General features: G+C 33.4%; 1 protein-coding gene across 2 annotated transcripts in view; it reads left to right on the top strand.

Annotated features, from left to right (window-relative positions):
• The window catches only part of LOC143063832 (uncharacterized), a 32,148-nt gene extending 12,664 nt beyond the window's left edge, over positions 1-19,484 (top strand). For both annotated transcript variants that reach the window (XR_012975108.1, XM_076236221.1), the window contains exons 2-4: positions 7,933-8,247; positions 10,718-11,113; positions 14,732-19,484. Coding sequence is in view for 1 of the 2 variants with exons in the window: in XM_076236221.1 (XP_076092336.1) it covers positions 7,933-8,247; positions 10,718-11,113; positions 14,732-14,856 (836 nt within the window). In the remaining variant the exon portion in view is untranslated. The remainder of the gene's footprint in view (positions 1-7,932; positions 8,248-10,717; positions 11,114-14,731) is intronic.
• Positions 19,485-20,659: the final 1,175 nt, after the last annotated feature.

The following is a 20,659-nucleotide window of genomic DNA, read 5'->3' as shown; positions in this document are numbered from 1 at the left end:
TCTGGATCCGGGTCTGAAATGTTTATCAAATCACTCAGATGAAAAGAAGACTGACTGGTGCGCGAAGTATCTGCTTGTCTTGTTGGTGAAGGTGACGCAGTCATAGATCTGTTGGTGATGCCATCCCACCCCGATACTGGCACACTTGGACCAGCGGAAGTAGATCGAATAGGCTGAAGTTGAGACATGTTTTGTCGTGTTTGAGAAAACTGTTGTGAAACCCAGTTGGCATCTTGTGACTGCCACACAGAAACGTTTGACGAAGGCTGAGCATGCCATTGAGATGGTGGTGGTTGCCATGGTGCGGAGTAGCTGCTAGATTGTGCTTGCAGAGGTTGCATCTGTTGTCTAAGTTGCGACTGTATCACTGGAGTCGGGATGCTTTGTGCTCTCTTTGTCTGGTCATTCTCTGCGATGTACCTATAGAGAGTGTTGCTGATGTCTTGCTGACATCGGCGCCATACCACGTGATCTAGCTCAGTAATAACCGTACGTATCCAGTCAACAAATGCGTCTCGTTCCCTGTCGGAGCTGACTGGTCGCAATCTCTCCAGCACTTGCTGCTGCAAGACCATCATCTTATTGCTGCGGTCTTCAATGCCAGCCAAGAGAACATCCTCAGTTTCTGATGTATCATGCTTATGTTTAAAAGCTTTTGATTTCAGTCCTGTCGTTTTCGGAATACTTGGCATGTCAGCTGGGATTTCATCGATTTCATCAGCAGATGTGGCCGAGGAAGCACAGTTTTCAGCTGCTAGTAATTTCTTCTTCATCTTAATTAAAAGAAAAAAGAAAGATAAATAGACCCTTGAATTATTAGTTGAAACTTTAACAATAACAGAGTCCAATCGTATTGCTCTATTTCTTTATTTTTTTGTTGTCATATGGATTTGAAGACCGCATATACATTCAAAATAAAAATAAAAAATCTAGGAAAATAACACGGTCATTAAAGTCCACTAACCTCAGACTGATTTCTCGAAAACAAAAATCGAAATTGCTGCCAAAGAGCTTCCTAAAGTCCAGTGGTACTTTACTTTATCTAATAGATATAACTTGACGGCATACTTTAGATATCGTACAACGACAAAAATACTGACGGACAGACGGGCGAACGGACAAGGTGATTACTATTAGCTAGTACTCCACAGGGCCATACATATATATTATTATATTTTATGCTAATGCTTTACGGCTTTACTAATCTAAGTTGATGGTTATGAGATGCTGGATATCAGTCTCGGTAAGTTGTGCATCGTGTTGAGCAATTGTTATTTTTTTTTAAAAAGCGTCTGTAAGATTTTTTTTTTTTTTTTCGATATTTGATTTGAAAAATATACATTTGAAAAATATTTAAATGCACCCCTTATAGCTTGCTGTTCTGTATGAGCCAAGGCTCCGTGTTGAAGACTGTACTTTGACCTTTTACAAATTGTGAATTGGACGGAGAGTTGTCTCGTTAGCACTCATACCACATCTTCTTATATATATTCTTCTTTCTTTTTTTTCATTTCGATCTTTCCCTTCGAGTTACAATTCAAAAATCGATTTAAATCAATAAAGTCTTTATAGTATTACTTCTGTACTTACACTCACTAATGTCTTCTTTTGTACCCCATGAACATGAGGATGGAGGAAATCGAAGTTCTTTATCACCCAATCATCTCTCTCTGTATATTCCTTGTCACCATCGCCGGATTTTGTTTTTTTCAAGCGTCCGTATCTAGTTCTCATACTAGAATACCAAGTTTTCAGCACCAAGACGGACCTGCCGAGTTCTTCTTCTTTTTCTAGCCACATCCTTTCTTTCTTGCCGGTATCCTTATACGTTGTCATCTTCTTATTGTATAAAATTGGATGCGCCTCCATCCTTTCTACCATGTTTTGCTCTTCCTCTAAGGTCAGGTCTGTGTGCAATTTGGATCTTTTGTCCCTTTTCTCCATCTGAGCGGCCATGCCTGACAAATCTGTGTCATTCCCACTTTCGTCCATTGAAACATCTTCATTTGTTTTTGATGGACCAGCAACATCACTAGGCTGTAATGTAGTTTTGTTTGGTTGGTTCGACACCTCTACGGGACCAGGGTTAGTATCAGAGGCCCCTCTGCCTCTACCTCTACCTTTACCCCTTCCGCCACGCCCACGAGTTCTGGTGGATCTTGGTGGCATGTCTGTGTTGTTTCCGTAAAATATTCTTATAAATGAGAAATAGAAGGAATGAAACATTATTTATATGGAGTTCGGTGCTGACATTATTGTTGAGAGCGTAGTAAGATCGCGGTATGAGCGTGGTATGGTCGTAGTAAGGTCGTGGGACGAGCGTGCTATAATCGCAGTAGAAGCGTGGTAAGATCGTGTTGCAATCGCATAAATCGTGGTATGGTCGTAGTGAGAACGTGAAGAGCGTAGAAAGGTCTTGATAAGCGTAGTGAGGTCGCAGAATAAGCGTGGTGAGAACGTGGTATGATCGTAGCGGGATCGTCGTAGAAGCGTAATGAGGACGTAGTAGCATCGTGAAAGCAACGAAAATGTACATTTTCATGCCGCTCATACTGCGACCTCACCACGATCTGATTTTATTTTAGATCGTGGTGAGCGTAGTGCGATCGTGGTCTAGTGGGACTGGGGCTTAAACTACACAAAAAAACATTTAAATATCGTTTCATCTCGGCCTCTAGTAAGTGTTCTACAACTAATCTGTCAGTGCTCTTAACTAGTTCATTAACTACTATTAAAGAGCTTATCATAAACTATTGTAATAAAATATATGAACATAGTGGTATAAACCATTTTTGGAGTGTAAAAAATTCTTTGGATGTTTTAGATAAATTACGGGCTTTTGATGGTCCTTTTGATTCTGTTAATAGTTTTGATTTTTCTACTCTTTATACTACACTTCCACACTATATTATTAAACAAAAGTTTTCCTATTTAATTAAATGGTCGTTTGGTAAAGCTGAATGTAGATATATTTGCTGCAACTCATTTAAAGCCTTCTTCTCTAATGAGAAAGATAAATATGCTAGATATACTTACTGGAGGTGTGATGAGATGATTGAAGCTGTTAATTTTCTCCTTGATAACATTTATGTACGTTTCGGCAACAAAGTTTATCGACAGGTTGTAGGTATCCCCATGGGCACTAATTGTGCCCCTTAATAGCAGACTTGTTTTTGTACTGTTACGAATCACAGTTTATGACTAAACTCAGTAAAGACCCGTCGAAATTGCATTTAATTGATAAATTCAACAACACTTACCGTTATCTTCGTTAAATAATCAAGAATTTTCTCAATATACTGCTGAAATTTACCTCAAGGAACTTACTTTAAATAAATCAAATTTATTCGGTAATAACTGTCCTTTCCTGGATTTAGATATTTCGGTTTTAAATGGGAAACTCCACACTAAAATTTACGACAAAAGAGACGATTTTTCGTCCCCTATTGTTAATTTTCCATTTTTAGATGGTGATGTTCCTTTGGCACCATCTTACGGTGTTTATATTTCACAACTTGTTCGCTATGCCCGTGTCTGTTGTGACGTTTTTGATTTTAACGAACGCAACCTATGTATTACTGGTAAATTATTAAACCAGGGATATCGTTACCATAAATTACTGAAAACCTTTACTAAATTTTTCCATAGATATAAAGATTTGGTTTTGAAGTTTGGATGTACCTGTAGAAAACTTATTTCAAACGGGATAGCACATCCTCATTTTTACGGAAATGTTGTTAACCGTGCCCGGAAATTTAGAAATGATCCATGTAAACTTGTCGCTCCTTTAAAAAAAACTTATTCTAAAAGGTTACCTATTCAACACCGTAATAAGATCATTGAATATTATTTTTATTGGAATAAATATTGATTTTGTTATCAGTAGATTCAAAGCTAACTAAATTTTACTAGTATGTTATATGTATACATATTCATGGATCTACAATCTGTCGATACCTATAACTTGGCATTGCACAAGGTCATGTTTTTCTCTGGCTGTTTATGATGTCTTTACACTAAATCCATTGGATGTTGGATGTGTACGGATTGATAGTTTAGTCTTGTATGCATGATTTTTTTATTAGTTGTTAGTGGCTTTGAACTAGCTGTCAGATAACTGCGAGTACTCTCAAATCTGTTCATTGTGTTTTTTTGTGTCGGGATATATAAGTACCCGGCCACGTCCACTTATATTTTTGTCCATCTGATGAGTTAAGCCTTTTTCAACTGATTTTTATAGTTCGTTCTTATGTTGTACTGTTATACCACTGTCCCAGGTTAGGGGGAGGGTTGGGATCCCGCTGACATGTTTAACCCCGCCACATAATTTATGTATGTGCCTGTCCCAAGTCAGGAGCCTGTATGTTTAGTGGTTGTCGTTTGTTTATGTGTTACATATTTGTTTTTCGTTCCTTTTTTTACATAAATAAGGCCGTTAGTTTTCTCGTTTGAATTGTTTTACATTGTCTTATCGGGGCCTTTTATAGTTGACTATGCGGTATGGGCTTTGCTCATTGTTGAAGGCCGTACGGTGACCTATAGTTGTTAATGTCTGTGTCATTTTGGTCTTTTGTGGATAGTTGTCTCATTGGCAATCATACCACATCTTCTTTTTTATATTAATATCTTTTGAAAGTCTAACCCTCTTGTTTTACTCATATTACTACGGTAAGAATATAAAATATAGCACTTTGCATAAGTCAATTGGAGTCAAATTAACTGTCATTAAAAATCAATACGGAAAAAAAAACATGGGTCACCCGTTCAGATGAAACAAGAAGTATTCAATCAATTCTGAGGTGTTTTTTTTTTTTTTTTTATCTTAAAAGTATTTTGTTTGTTTAGAAAAAAAGTGTTACAGTATTCTTTTATTTGTCTTTAGGAATATAACTTTTACTGTTTAATGTATTTTTGCTGATATCCATTTGACGTGGCTCGGTACTTGTACATCCCGCTATTGTGCTATGATATGTTTTTGTATTCTTCTCTTTCATTTTTGTTTATGTGATATATCTATATGCCCTTTTGTGCTTCTTTGTTACATATTGATAGTTTGTTTTTGTAATGATTAAGATTATGACACAATGTTGACTGTTGTACTCCTTTTTTACCATTTTTAGCTATTATGCCTGTTTGTTTTGTTCAAACATCGTGCGACTGTCATACAAGTGAGAGGTTTAGATAGCTGTAAAACCAGGTTTAATCCATTGTTTTCTTTTTGAAAATCCCTGTACAAGTCAGGAATGAATATGACAGGTGTTATCCATTCGTTTTATGTGTTTGGGCTTTTTACATTGCCGTTTGATTTTTACTTTTTACTTTCCGTTTTGAATTTTCCGGGCCTCGGACTTCGGTATATTTGTGGTTTTACTTTTCACAAACAAAATTTGAATCAGTACACATTCATAGGATAAAGTTGGTTGAAAAACAATTAAAAATTCGTTTCAATGACTGAAGATTAATACAAAGATAATGTAAAAAGTAAAATACCGATCTCTAAGGAAAATTCAAACGTTAGCAGAAGCTAAGAGTGGATGTCTTTCTAACACAAACGATGCCAACGGCTTAGCGCGCACATGTTTTGATCATTTTTTTCTTATATACGTTTGCAAAGTTTACATAAACTTTGACAAACTATGCACTCGCTAAAAATGCGTCTACAGTTTGTCGTTCATCGTTTGTGATAGTACAAACGCTACATGTGTTTCTAACTTCAACCTTGAATTTAGTAAAACTATAAGAAAACATTGAAACAATCTGCAAAAAGACAAACAATGCAGTGAAATCTTCACCCTAGTGCCTATCAAATCGTATAAACGTAACAAAAATATAAAAGAATTACTTGCTAAATCAAGGCATTAGTTGGTAGACTTTGGAAAAAGGATCCATGCTTTAACAGTATGAGCAAAAAAAAAACACGAAACACAGTCAGTAATAATCTTAGTTAGAGGCAACACACTTTCATACATATGAAATAGAAAAAATGGTGTAAAGTCTTGAGATTTCTATGTTGGTTGAATGAACCGCATTTAATTATAACCGCGTAATGTGCATGTATTATTGAAAATTCAAACAGGGTCAGTAAACACTGATTAAACGATGTATTTGTTTCTACTTTTGTAGCGTTTAGCAAACGATAACAAACGCCACACAACGTTTACAAAATTTAGGTTATAGAAATGCACACGATACATGTAAAAAATCAAACGTCTACACTATCGGGATTTTGACGCTGCTCTCCTCTCTTAAAACTGAAAAGTTTTATCAATCTTTCCGTGAATAGATCAGACAATTGTTATTTAAACATTTTATATTCTTTTAATTTTGTTTAATTTAATGTTTAAGACAGATATATTCGATTTCAAGAATGATGGAACATCAACTTAAATAATCTTCTATAACAATTTATTGCTGAGGATAATGAATGTTCCCTTCAGATTAACATTTGATCTTTTTCCCAATCATTTGGCCAAAGCTCATTTGTTAATGAAACAGGAAAAGAACTTTAAAGAATTATGTAACCCATGAAAAATTGCATCTGTCAGAGAAAATCTAACATTTAATTTTCTTTTTATTTCCAATCATTCACTTTTTACTTAATTTCTCATTTTTTAGTAAAACAGTAAATGAACGTTCAAGAATTACGTAACCCACGAAAAATTGCCGCTATCGGATAAAACCCGGATAAAATCCGATAATGGTATATTTCTATTGATGTTAAAATTACTCGGTTTGTTAAGATTCGTCTCCAAAGAAGTTACCTGTTGTCTCTTTCAATTATTAGCTGTAAAAATCCAAAGTCTTATTTGTCTATTGAGAAAATTCTATGATAATCAATATCTTTATCAATTACATTGTATATAATAACTACACGAATATAGATTTCCATTTTATAAACTACACGGTTACATAAACTGATATGATTCTTACAGTGTATGCTTTATATAAGGATTTTTCATTTCTGTTTTCGTAAATTTTTAGGTCATTTCTTTCTTTTCTGTCTCCCCCTACCGCCACCGCCACCCCCAACCCCCACCCCATTATTCTCTATTCTTCATAATTTAATTCCCTCACAATTCTCTATTCATTATATCATGTATATTTTAGTACCAACTTATTCTCTATTCATTATATTTCAACAACCTTCTTTTCTCTTGTCTAGATTTTTTTAGCCCACTTTTAGTCCATATTTCTAATCCTACTCGGTCCATTATTCTCCATTCTGTAAGGCCACACTAAAAAATATTTTGGTTTGTCCCAACTTATCCAGAGACAGAGACAGTGGGTACGTAGGTTGGCCTTTTCCTTTTTTTCTTAGCAAAGAGAAATTGAAGCGTCAGATATTTTTTTTAGTCCTAATGCCTATCTGATTAAAAAAAAGAATCTACATCTATGATTTTGAGGAAGCAGTTATTTTCTGGGTAGGTAGTGTTAGGGCAAACATACGTTTTGTTTTTATGGACAAAACTCCATCCGGACCTTTTATACAGTTAATCTGTGTCATGACACAATAACTAAAAAGCTTTCATTAGTAAGTAGATAAGTTAAATGACAATCCTTTGTTTTTCATATCGATAGCCAAAACAAGACGTTTCCTTACATGAAAAAATGTTGATGTCTGAGAATGAGTCGTTTTCTATTTTTGAATTCTTTTTCGTGCTTCGTTCTATTGTACGAAACTGCCCAAAATACTAGGTATGTTTACTCGAAAAAATCTGTCTCAAAATGTTTTTAAACTGTGCCTTTTTTGTGCTAATGTAATGAATAAATTCGGACGCATATAATTTATATAACATGTTGTTTTTTAACACATTTATTACCAAGACATCTAAGACAATCTTCCGCGACTAACTTGCTTTAATGTTTTTGGATAACATACTTAATGTCTTTCTCACTTCCTTATTGAAATATTTTATGTTTGTAATTTTTCAGGTAAGATGCACGACCTTCCGCCAGATAAGGCCCTTTTATATTGGATACCGTCCGGTTTAGTTGCCATTGGTATGCTTATAACTCTCCTTTGCTCATTCTGGAAATTTCATAAAAGAAAATTGTTCATGCGACAGCTACAACAAGAGTACATGGAAGTAAACCTAGCAATTAAAAGACCTAGAATTGGTGCTATACGATGCAATACACATGGTGCAAGATGGGAAGATTTAATGGCGTCATTAAGTTCTTCCAATTTTCCAAATATTGGGCCTTATTTTAGACATATCAACCAAGTAAAAACATTAAACCCGTGTGGTATGTATTTTAATTACACAAAGTTTATTTATCTAAATTCTTATCAATTAACGATTTACTACTTTTCGGCAATAAAAATCACTGCCTGCCTTTACCCAACGTATGATTTCATATATCATTCCAGTTTGTTTCTTCTGCTTTTTGAATTTATTGTGTTTTTATATTTATTCACTTTTTTTGGTTCTATTTTAGAGGGAGGGGTTGCTTGCTTGTTTGTTTATGACCGAAAAATCTTCAATTCTGTACTAGAACCGATAGATTATAATTTTTTGGTTTTCGAAATGCAGAATAGTTTTTTTTAAAAGTTCATACTAGGTTATGTGAACTCTACGCTTTAATATTTCCTTAATGTTGTACACAATTTGATCTTCTGTTAATGATCAGTGGTTTGTATCGTTTTGTTTTGAGTTAATATGACAATGTACTTTCTAAGGACATTCTAACACCTTGCCCTCGTTATGTTTCACATGCTGAACAAAGGTTGCAAAATGCCTGAGGTACAGTTGACCTTGTTAGATTGTATTAGTTGTTGTCTGGAACCGCAAGAAATATTAAAACGCTATTAATTATTATCATTGTAATTGTTTTTTTGTTTTGTCTAGTGTACTGTTGTGGAATTTGTTTTGAATTTATCTGTATAATTATTATATTTTTTTCTATTTACTTTGTTTTGTTCCACTGATTGACATTAACAAGATAAATGGTCGAGTTTAAGATCTACTTAAACAAAATTATAGTACATATTTATGAGCATATCCCAGATAGTAACCTCATCAGCGATTCTCTTTAACGATATGGTTCTGTCCTTTTTATGCCCCACCTATGGTTCTGTCCTTTTTATTCCCCACCTATGACAGTAGAGGGGCATTATTGTCTTCCGTCTGTGCTTCCGTTCGTATGTTCGTTCGTTCGTTCGCTTTTCCGAAAAACTAAGGATTTTCTTATCCCAGGCATAGATACCTTAGCCGTATTTGGCACAACTTTTTGGAATTTTGGATCCTCAATGCTCTTCAACTTTGTATTTGTTTGGCTTTATAACTTTTTTGATATGAGCGTCACTGATGAGTCTTATGTATATAGACGAAACGCGCGTCTGACGTACTAAATTATAATCCTGGTACCTTTGATAACTATTAAAATTTTTGGTCAAGGTAGTTTTTGATGAAACACTGAAGTCCAATCAACTTGAAACTTAGTACACATGCTCCCTATGATATGATCTTTATAATTTTAATCCGAAATTAGAGTTTTTGCCCCAATTTCACGGTCCACTGAACATAGAAAATAATAGTGCGAGTGGGGCATCCGTGTACTATGGACACAATCGCGTTGGGAATTGTACTAAGGTCAGATCTTTCATAGCACATGATAAATCAGATACACAAATTGTGCAACCTCGTTGAGATATCAAACTTGTAAACAATGTATAAACTATTGACCATTGGTATTGACCTCAATTGTTTTTATTGTTTGTGTATTTTCAAATAGCAAACAACAACAAAAAACAAATTGAATAATTAAGTGCGCAAAAAATATTTCTGTATTGAAGCACATTATTTATCATTTTTTAAATTTCTTTTTGCTCAATTATTGGGTTACTTTTTTCTAAGAATCAAAACGAAATTAAGAACCCAGTTGCAAACAGCTAATAATAAATGTCTCTTTGATTAACTGGATTAATTGGGTTGCAAACAGCTAAATGTCACTTTTTTTTAACTAAGTTAATTGGATTGCTGTCTCCTGTATATTCAAAACACCCCAGCTAAATATACATATGTCTCTGCTACCAGAAACAACTATATAGTTTTGAGTTATGTCATTTTGTCCAACGAAAATAACATTTTTTTTTTACTAATAACTGATATCAAATGGGAAATCAATAAAGATACAATATGCATTGGCTCAATCTGTATATACATCAAGAAAACTTCTTTTTGAGAGCTACTTACAGTAACTCCAAACAAACAAAAATGACACAAGACATATGGGCATCAGTCAAAATGTTTAAATCGGAAAGCATGTCTATTTCCTGACATTTCATTTTATTCTCATCACTGTTTTTCGACAAAACAAAACAGCTCTGTGTAAGTGTTCATGATTTTTCTTTTTTGCCATTATGGAAATCCTGTATTAGAGATGACCAACGGTAGCCATAGTTTCGTCTTTCCTTCTCTTTGATGACCTTAATGGTTGCATTGTACCGACGTATTCTAATATCATCACAACTTTGCTGACAGAATAACTTACTCATTCGAAACACCTCGGATCATATAGAGTTTTAGTTGGGTTCGCAATACTCACTCTTTAGTTTTCTGTGTAGCGTTTTATAAACTTTTGTTTGTCTGCTTTTAAATGTGATTACCATTTTTTGTCTTTCTTTTATTGACTAATTGCTGTCACCTTGTTATATTCTTCATCGTTTGTCTTTGAATTTCGAAAAAATTAACATAATAATTCATTTTTACTATAGCTACATTATATGAAGAGAAGGAGGACTCACCAGACAGACACTTGCCAGATAAATATAAACATGGAGTATATGAGCACGAAATTAAAACTGGCATTAATGCATATTATGAACAAACTGGTTATATCGAAACAGAAACAAAACATAGAGAGAAAAAGAAGAAGAAAAAGCGATCAAGATTTAATGTATATGGAGCCACATATCACAACAAAGACTCTAGTAATAGCATTGAAATTGCTACCGCTTCGTCGCCAAGACGACTTCCGGTGATAGAAAATCATTTATGGACAGATTATAAGAGAAGCAGTCCACCGTCCAACGAACGAAATATACCGTCCATTTATTATGCTCGTAGCTTTATTCATAGTAACGATAATGAAGTATTTTCCCCTCCACATAGTAAGTTTATATTTTATTAGAGAGTTCTTAGAAAGTGACCGGTACACACTATGATACGTATATTTGATACCTATAAATGCTGTGTAGTTGGAGTCCTGAGTCTTAAGCGTATTATCCGCCTCTTATTGAAACCATTTTTGTTACCCCCTTTGAATTGTCATTTCATATCAAATCATATTTATAAATGAAGACTGTCTAGCACAGTCATGTTGATAATTTCGTATCGGTAAGGTCTTTAACAGGCTCTTGTTAAGTTGATAACATCAACTCGTCTTAAAAACTAAAGGAACATATACGTTCATAAAACTTACGAAGTCGTTTTGAAAATTTTATAATCCATTGTCCTACAATAACTTCATATTTAAACTCAATTTTCATTGAAAAGTTTGTGTTTTGGAGGACCAGTTTTACAAATCTATGTTTTAAACATATTTTTGTACTTATATATAATACATAAAGTCTTTAGTTGAAGTAAAACAATAAACTCGAACCTCAGAATCAGCAATATTTGATAAAGTTATGTGGATAACTCTTATAGCAACTGAAAATGCAATTGTAAATATATTGTCAAGTTCTATGCACGTGCAGACACCATTCAACACAGAGGATGATCCATTTTGTCAAAATTCAAAAGTACATCATCACAGTGATGCATTAAGATTTTCCATCACGTTTCTCATTTGAAATTAATAAACTATTATTAATGAAAATTACGTGAATTAAACAATTGTGATGCTTTAATTACATAACATACTACATGTATGTGGTTAAAATGTATGTAAACGTGCAACCGCGTAATATTACACTGCACTTTTATCGCCGACTCAAAATCTGACGGATACGACTAGATCTCGGTGTTAAATGATACAAGATTTTTTCACGAAAGCGTCATGCGCACTGAAATCGGTTCCACACGTCTTCATCAACCGCAGTGTTGTGAAGTCTGTCTTTTTATGTTCTCTATGGAAGAATTGTAACCTCATTCAATACATGTTTTACATTATATTAGACGTTTAATAAATTGTCTAAGTGTGTTAAAACCACAAACCTTCAGATAATACCCAAAAAAAATCTACACGTAAATGCAATTAAGCACAATCAAAATTAAGGGAGACGGTTTAACATAACTTTTTCTTGTTTCAGACTCCCTATGATTCAGCTGTAAAAATGTCATTTGTGCACCTCTGAAAAAAAAGTTTAACATACGATGCAGTTCGCTATATCCGTGAACGTAAAACTTTTAACTTCACTTTGGCATTTAAATCTCATAAAACTTATAATCGGAGATTATATAGAATGAAATTCAAAACAGTGTGGCTGTGGCCATTGATTGACACATTAAATTCATCCATTGACTGGGACAATTTAGGTGAACGTTTGTATGTAACGACCACTGCTCACTATGTACTTTTTAAAGACACTTAAACTATGGGGTCACCAAAGGTTCTCAACACCTTAATAAAGTTATTCGAAAAATTAATCAGAAATAACACGATGTTTTGATTTATATCAATTAAATAAATCAAAACATAAAAGTTATTCCTGATTAATTTTTCGAATTATTTTATAATTAAAGGCGTTAAGAAACCTTTGGTGACCCCACAGTTTAAATGTCTATCGTAGGTACGTCGTGAACAGTGGTCGTTACAGACAAACGTTCACGTAAATTGTCCCAGTCAATGGATGAATTTAATGTGTCAATCAATGGCCACAGCCACACTGTTTTGAATTTCATTCTATTTTAAAAATATTGTTTCGGAACAATTCATGACAAAGTCATACTTTAATTTGTTGAATTCTTCTTTATGTATGGTTTCACCCTTAATAAAATTTTATTTTATTTGTGTCCAAAAATAGGGAAAACCCCTGTTTTGACAATTCTCCTACACACACTTACCACAATGCTAACCAAAATAGTATTACTTTGATTGATGATCTTCATCTAAACTTCCATGTATGGCCTTCAACATGGAACAAGCAATCAAAACGCACACGGTAGTGTTACCTCCTTTTCCCTTTTTATCACCTGTTATGGTCGGAATTCTTTGCAAAGTTAATATTTCGATGACCTTATATTTATGCAATAATGCAAACACAAAAATAAAGTAAGTAATATCTTTTACAATGCCCCACCAAATAGTAAAATACAGACGCAATACATACCAAAGATACAAAGGATAACGGGAAGAACCAAATAAAATAAGACATTGCAACAACCCACAACAACTGCTAGCAACCGATGGAAAGCAAAACATCAACTGTCAATATTTTTTAAGATAGACTAACTTGGAAATATACGACGATCAAGAACAAAAAATGTTTTTTTCTCGTTTTATGAAAATTAATTTGCATAAAACAATAAAAGTAGGCTTATTTCTTTTTATGATTAAAAATTGGTTTTGCTTCTAATTAGCTTATCCGTGGTCTATCTTCTGGAATTAAGCTAGTATGTTTGATCATGGAAGTAATATATATACATGGTTTGATCAATCTATATGGATTAAAAGTTTTTTAGACTGAAATTTAAGAACAAATTTCTTTGTAGATAATGAACCCTTTGAACTTTTGCATTAGTCTATTTAAGTATAAGCATTTTAGATTATCAATAAAAAAAAAATCTTTAATATTTGCTGTACACACTATTTTTTTTTAATTCTTATTCTCTCATAGTTGTGGCCTGTTATTTTCATAGACCTATATTGTATAAGATAAAGATAAAGATAAAGATAAAGATATTTTATTTCCTAATCATTGGGCTCATAACAAATCATGTAATCACATAAAGTAAAAATAAAAAGCCTTTCTCTCCCACTCGCATACACTCACACATACAACTATCGTTCTGATTAAGGATGATTGATTTAACAGTACAACATGTAAATGAAAAATAAAATACAGAAAAAAATACAGACACATATGTATTTTTTTTTTTATGAGGAGTAAGTTGCCTACATTGTATATGTAAAACGAAGGATAACTCTTACTGAAAAGAATAATTTTTTTCTTTTTCTTTTCTGGACAGTAAGTATAATGTGACAATGAACTGGTGAAGACTATAAATAAGTTTTATAAGTTTCAGTTAAGCAAACATTTAGTTTCTCAATGTGTAAAATGAGGATAACAATTCACATAATTTAAAGTTAAAATGAAGGCTATCGTTTGACATGAACCAAATAAGCAGATTACTATCGGATATTGTATAGCTGTTATATCTTTCTTGCAAAAAGATATAACAATTATCACTAGTTATGAAACCTTTAAATTTTCCGCAATGACCGTATTAACATGGCAGCGGTATAAATACTATTATATTTGATGCAGCATACATGATTTTGATCTTGCTCAGTAGTGGATTCAAGTATGGGGTGGTGAGCGAGTGCGTATGCTCCCTTTTGATTGGCATATGTATCATTTGTTAGCATAAATCGTTCAAAAATGTTTTGTTTTGGCACTTACGCCCTCTTTCCAAAATCCTGACCCATCCCTGTTACTAGCAATAAAATATTTACCATTGATTATACACCGTTTTAAAAAGGATATGTATCGAATTGTAGAGTTAGTATGATCTAGTATTAGTATATATAACTTGTAAATATTGTATTTTCTGTGTTGTTTCAGAAGTAGAACGAACAGAGTCTAAACGTTCAGTTAAACAATCAAAACATTCAAAAAGAGAGAAGCCAAAGCAGGAAGAACGAGTTTTCTGGGTTTTGGCAGCTGATATACAACAGTCGGCCGTGTAAAAGTATAGAACAGGATAGCTTAGCTTACTAGAAGTCTGGTGACATGTTGTTTTTTTTAAATTATATGAAGGGTATAACAACAGGCTAAAAAAGTTATAAAGTAACATGAAGTTGTAAATTTTAGCATTTAATATAAAAAGTGGTATGCATGACTTCACGGACGCAAGGCATGCGGTGACGTTGTTGTCGTTTAGTTTAATTTTCAGTTTTGTTTTAGTGTTGTTGGCTGCTACGTTTTATTTACATAATGTTTTCTACCCCAGGTATAGCTTCAAATGCGTTTTTTTTTTTTTTTTGGCTCATCACTGAAAGCCACATGATGGTCAAACGTTGCTAATATCAACGTGATTTCGTTTTTTGTGAGTAATTGTCTCATTGACAATCATACTACATCTCCTTATTTTATATAAATGGCTTTATCACAGACTATGCCGCTTTGCTCATTGTTTACGGCCGTACGGTGACCTATAGCTGTTAGTTTCTGTGTCATTTGTTCTCTTGTTGAGTGTTGTCTCAGTGGCAATCATACCACATCTTCTTTTTTTTTTTTTTTATATTTAGCACACTTTCTAAATTGACCTAAGCGACGTTTTATCATCAATGTTCTTTGACTTTGCTATTGATTTTAGCCTCACCGCTGAATAGTATTTAGACACAAGTTTCAAGTAATATGTAAAACGCTGTCAGCTTTAAACGCTTCTTGTCCATACACAATGTTGAAAGCATTGCTCCATTTGTTGTTTACGTGTGAAATTCAGCCATTGATGTCACGGTTGAATTTAAAAGTAAAATACCTTCTTAGCATTTAATTTTCTATTTTATACCACATACATTATAGTGAACCTTCGGTTGCCTTATTTTTGCATGATTTTTTAAACTCCTTTAGAAGCCTTAATTTAATTATCCATGCTTAATGGACTTGTTATCCAGTAAAAACATGGCCTTTTTCAAACTTACTCCTTTATGGTTTTTTAACGTTTCGATTGAAAGTAAATCCAGAAAGTTCTTATCACTGTTTTATAATTGAGAGTTTTTGAAAAACGGGAGATAACCCGAATTCTTATGAAATGCTTTTTAAACATTTATCAGTGATGTGTTGAAACGTAAAAACGTTTTTAAGAGCTATGATCTGACTAAAAGGGACATACAAAGAAAAGTAAAATTCATCTACGTAACGGTTAACTCTACCTGAGGAAGTAGGAAAGAGAAAAGGCCGTGCTATTGAACAATATGGTAAAAATTATCTTGTGGGAAAATATTGAAATATCATAGTGATGAGAAAAACTGGCACCCAATTTCAAAGACCTGAATTAAGTATTAGAATATCTGCCAATTATTTCAAAATTCTAAGCACACAGTGTTCATGTTTCAAGTTTTTAATTCAAATTTTTTTTTACATATTTTGTTTATGAGAAACATGATTTTTGAAAATCAATTAATAGCGGATTTATTTCGATTTTCTGAGTTGTATCAGTATTTTTAGCGGCACAGCAATACTCTGTAAGCATTAAACTCATTGAGTAATTTTCATTTTGGTGCCGTGTATACAATTTCAGTATTTAGAGGAAAATGCATTTATTTCACCTGGTATCATTTCTTTTGATGACAAGTATACTTAAAAGAAGTATTATATTTTCAAAAGAATGAAAAAAGTAATGATAGTATTATGACCAGAGTTGATTTATTTTCACATATTAGATAAATAAAGATATCCACCCCGGTGATCTCTTGGTAGCGTGTTCGCCTTTAGTGCGGGAGGTCGTAGGTTTGAAACCCCGACCGGATCAAAACATAGAATTTTGAAGAAAAAAATGGTATTTGTTACTTTTACGCTGAGCACGTGGCATTAAAGAGTAATCGCAAATACTAGTCGGCTCGGTGTTAGAATAACATCAATAATGTGTCCGGGTAAGGTATATGTCTTCCTGTGGACAGTTACCATGTGAACTAACACGTTGAAAATCCGGCTTAGCGTGATCTCTTTCATTTTTTTTATATATAAATAAGGCTGTTAGTTTTCTTGTTTGAACTGTTTTACATTGTCATTTCGGGGCCTGTTATAGCTGATTATGCGGTATGGGCTTTGCTCATTGTTGAAGACCGTACAGTGACCTATAGTTGTTAATTTCTGTGTCATTTTTGTCTCTTTTGAAGAGTTGTCTCATTGGCAATCATATCACATCTTCTTTTTTATATATAGCGTGTCAGTCTAGTCCAAAGAAGGTGTGTTTCATTGTGTCAATCATGACAGTTGGCGACATCCACTGAATAAACCTCATCACTATTTCGGAATCTGCGACACTTCACCCGATTGCAATATACTTGAAAAATTGACGTCTCATTGGCACATTGATTGTTAAGAAATCACCATTTTTTTTAATGTATAGTACAGGGTAAACAAAAGCATGTGTGTCATGATTTTTATCCATACTATTGAACGAGAAGACCTCATTTTGTGTGTCGCTTCTCTTTCTTCCACAATAAATTAATCATCATGCCTCAGTGTTCTTTAGGTAACATGCATAGTCGCATTTGTCATCCATTCTTATGATTATTCAGATTGAGTTATTTTGGGAGAAAACGACAAAATAGGTGTCCGGATATTGTTTCCGTCATCAGACTGACTTTTAGTCATAGATGAGACTTACGGTTTTAAAAATGCACAAGAACAACCAATCGTATGATAGATTACAAAAATGAAAAATAAATAAGCCAATCAGAGCGTTCTCCATATCATGGTTTTTAGATCGCAAGAACCACAACTATAATACCTCCTTAGAGACAATTATGTTTCGCGTTTATCCACATGTAAACTACGATTATACTACTGTAATATATAGATACTCTCTGTATTCTGTCTACTGTTTTCTGAAATATTTACTATCTAAGGGGTCATACCAGTAGCATATATATTGAAATAAGTAAATCATGTGGAAACAAGAATGTGTCCATAGTATACGGATGGCACATCGGCACTATCATTTTCTATGTTTAGTGGACCGTGAAATGGGGTGAAATCTCTAATTTGGCATAAAAATTAGAAAGATCATATGATTGGGAGTCAGGGAAAATATTTACTAAGTTTCGAGTTGGTTGAACTTCAACTTCATCAAAAACTACCTCGACAAAAACTTTAACCTGAAGCGGGACTGACGGACGGACGAACGAACGAACGGTACCACAGACTAGAAAACTTAATGCCCATAAATGGGGCATACAGATTTATTGTTGTTAAAAGTAGTAATTTGGACCAAAATGAAAGTAATGTAGAGATTAGAGGGAGGCAGGACTTGTTCGGAACGTCGGGATCGGGTGTTTTTAAGCTCGGGATTTTGGGATTGATCCTTACGGGATGCGGAATTATTTTTTTTTTTGAATTTCGGGATGTCGGGATATGAATTTCGTTAAAATACGCACCTCGGGATTTCATGTTTTTAAGCCCGGGATTTCGGGATCAGGGCCCCTCCGACCACCCCTCAAATGAGCCTTTGTCATTTATACGAGATTCAAATCCTACCATTGACATGTTAATAGGGCTCTCAAAAGGAAGAGCACTGATGGATTGTCCTAGAAGCATATTTTATAAGAATAATAATGGTCTATAAAGCAGTTCCATTTATTTCATGTTTGAAGCGCTGCAAATTTTTAATTTAATTTGACTTTTACCAAACATTTCATTGTAACAAGAGAAGAATAATTGTGGTATAAGGCAAAAAAACACGAAAATAATTGAATTTAACAGAAAGGAAACAAATAACGGACTTTGGAAAAAAGATAGAAGGCTTTTGATACCTTATATGAAATTTTCCAGTCATAATATCTTTTACAAAAATTCATCCTAAAACAGTTTACAAGCTGTATATGCCCGCGATTTCGCGGGTGTGTTCTAGTTATTTTTAATTTTGAAGATTGTTTTATTGCTTTTCTTTAAATTTGAAGGAGTTCATTTTATATATTGTGTATTTTGTTGGTGTAGCACTGACTACGTTTATAGAGCGAAAACGATCATGTTAATATGATCATGCATTACCATGGTTTCAAACATTCTTGTAAGAGGCAATAACATCTCAGTTTCACGAACATATGATGTTGCTATATCGAATATTCAAATTTGTAAAGTATAACATGTGTACGTAAGGACATTCGTTATAAAAAAGAAGTAATTTGTCTTAACAAACAGTGTTTGTGTGTGAATACAAATGTGTGTGTGTGTGTCGTTTGAAATTTATGACGTGGAGTTGTTGTCCCATTTGCGTTGACCCGAAATACCTTTTAATGCATATAAATAGTTGTGAAGATGGTAGTCATACCGAAAGCTTTAGAAAATGTGATTATCCCAGTTTGGTCTGATGGGTATTATAGTTGAAATGAAAAGAAATATATATTTTTTTATTCTTTGTATTCTTTACAATTTTGAAAATTGTTTGTATGCTTTAACATGTACGGCGTACATTTTTATAATTCACATGTGTACTGTTTACTTTAATAAACTGATAGTATTAATATGTTGAGTTTGAAATCACAAAACTAATATCGTATAATGTTGAAATGAAATAATAATAAAACGTGTTATGTAAATACTGGTTGTATTAATCATTTGTATTGTGATATTAAAGTTTATTTCTTTGTGTTTTGTTTTTAATCATGAATGCTAGTTCTAAAAAAAGGGGGATACCAAAAGGGCACTCAAAAACTGCACGTTCAATTAGATTAGACAATAACGTGATCAAAAAGCAAAATAATTCAAAATACAATTCACATAAAACTAAAAGGCGGGCAACACTTACACCACCAAAAAGCCGAAGGTGAACATTTATAAAAAAAATCCATGCATATTATTTACTTTATCTAAATATTTCACTATTAAAAGCTACACATGAATCGTTTTTGAATTTCTATTTGATGGCTACATCAATAATACAAAAAGGCCGAATTGTAAGGTTTTAGGTGTTATGTCTTATGTTTACTTCTAAAAAAAATATGTTACGTTTTTATCTTACTTGAACACAACGGGTGCTACATGTGGATTAGGATCTGCTTACCCTTTTTGTGGAGTTGTCAGTTTTGTGTTTTGTAAACTTGTTTTTCGTTTGGTTATTTTTTGCATTTGGAAATGGCGTTGTCAGTTTATCTTCGACTTGTGTGTTCGAATATCTGTGTGGTATATTTCACAGAACAAGATCACCACTCTCAAATGTTTCTGAGACTATTCATGTAAACAATCTTTTTTTTAATTTTTTTTTTTTGCTTAAAGTTTGCATCAGATCGAGCTACGGTAGTATCTGCCGAATAAATGTTCTAAGTTCTAAGTTGCATGTAATTTTAGTGTAGACGCCATCTAGTTAACTATCGAGTTGACCTCCGAAAACCTCCGATGGTCATATAAGCGGTATAAACATAGATATAGATAAAAATAGAAAGTGGACTCGTGCAATTGGATTTTTCTAGGTCTGTTTAATTTCATATAACAGATTAAAAATATATGTTAATCATCGTTTTTACCTGTATAAAAATTATGTTTTGTAGACCGAATCAGTCAATCAAATGCTTTACCTTTGTTTAAAAACACTCACGGAACTCTGATACTGCGAATTTAAGTCCAGATTTAAAGATTTCTTTTTAAAAGTTGTCGCTATTGTGAAATAGACCTGGGAAATTGACCCTAGCCGTTTGATTTTAAAGTCAAATCTACATGTTATCTATGTGTGCGTTTGCAAAGAAATATTAAGACATATAAGCAGGAATCCGTTTGTCATTGTATACACTGTTAGGCCTATTGGAATGTCAATTGATTAAATTTATT

The sequence above is a fragment of the Mytilus galloprovincialis genome, chromosome 2 (genome assembly GCF_965363235.1).
Source record: "Mytilus galloprovincialis chromosome 2, xbMytGall1.hap1.1, whole genome shotgun sequence".
NCBI classification, from domain to species: domain Eukaryota; kingdom Metazoa; phylum Mollusca; class Bivalvia; order Mytilida; family Mytilidae; genus Mytilus; species Mytilus galloprovincialis.
The sequence above is the reverse complement of the archived record's forward strand: the minus strand, read 5'-3'. Positions and strand labels throughout refer to the sequence as shown.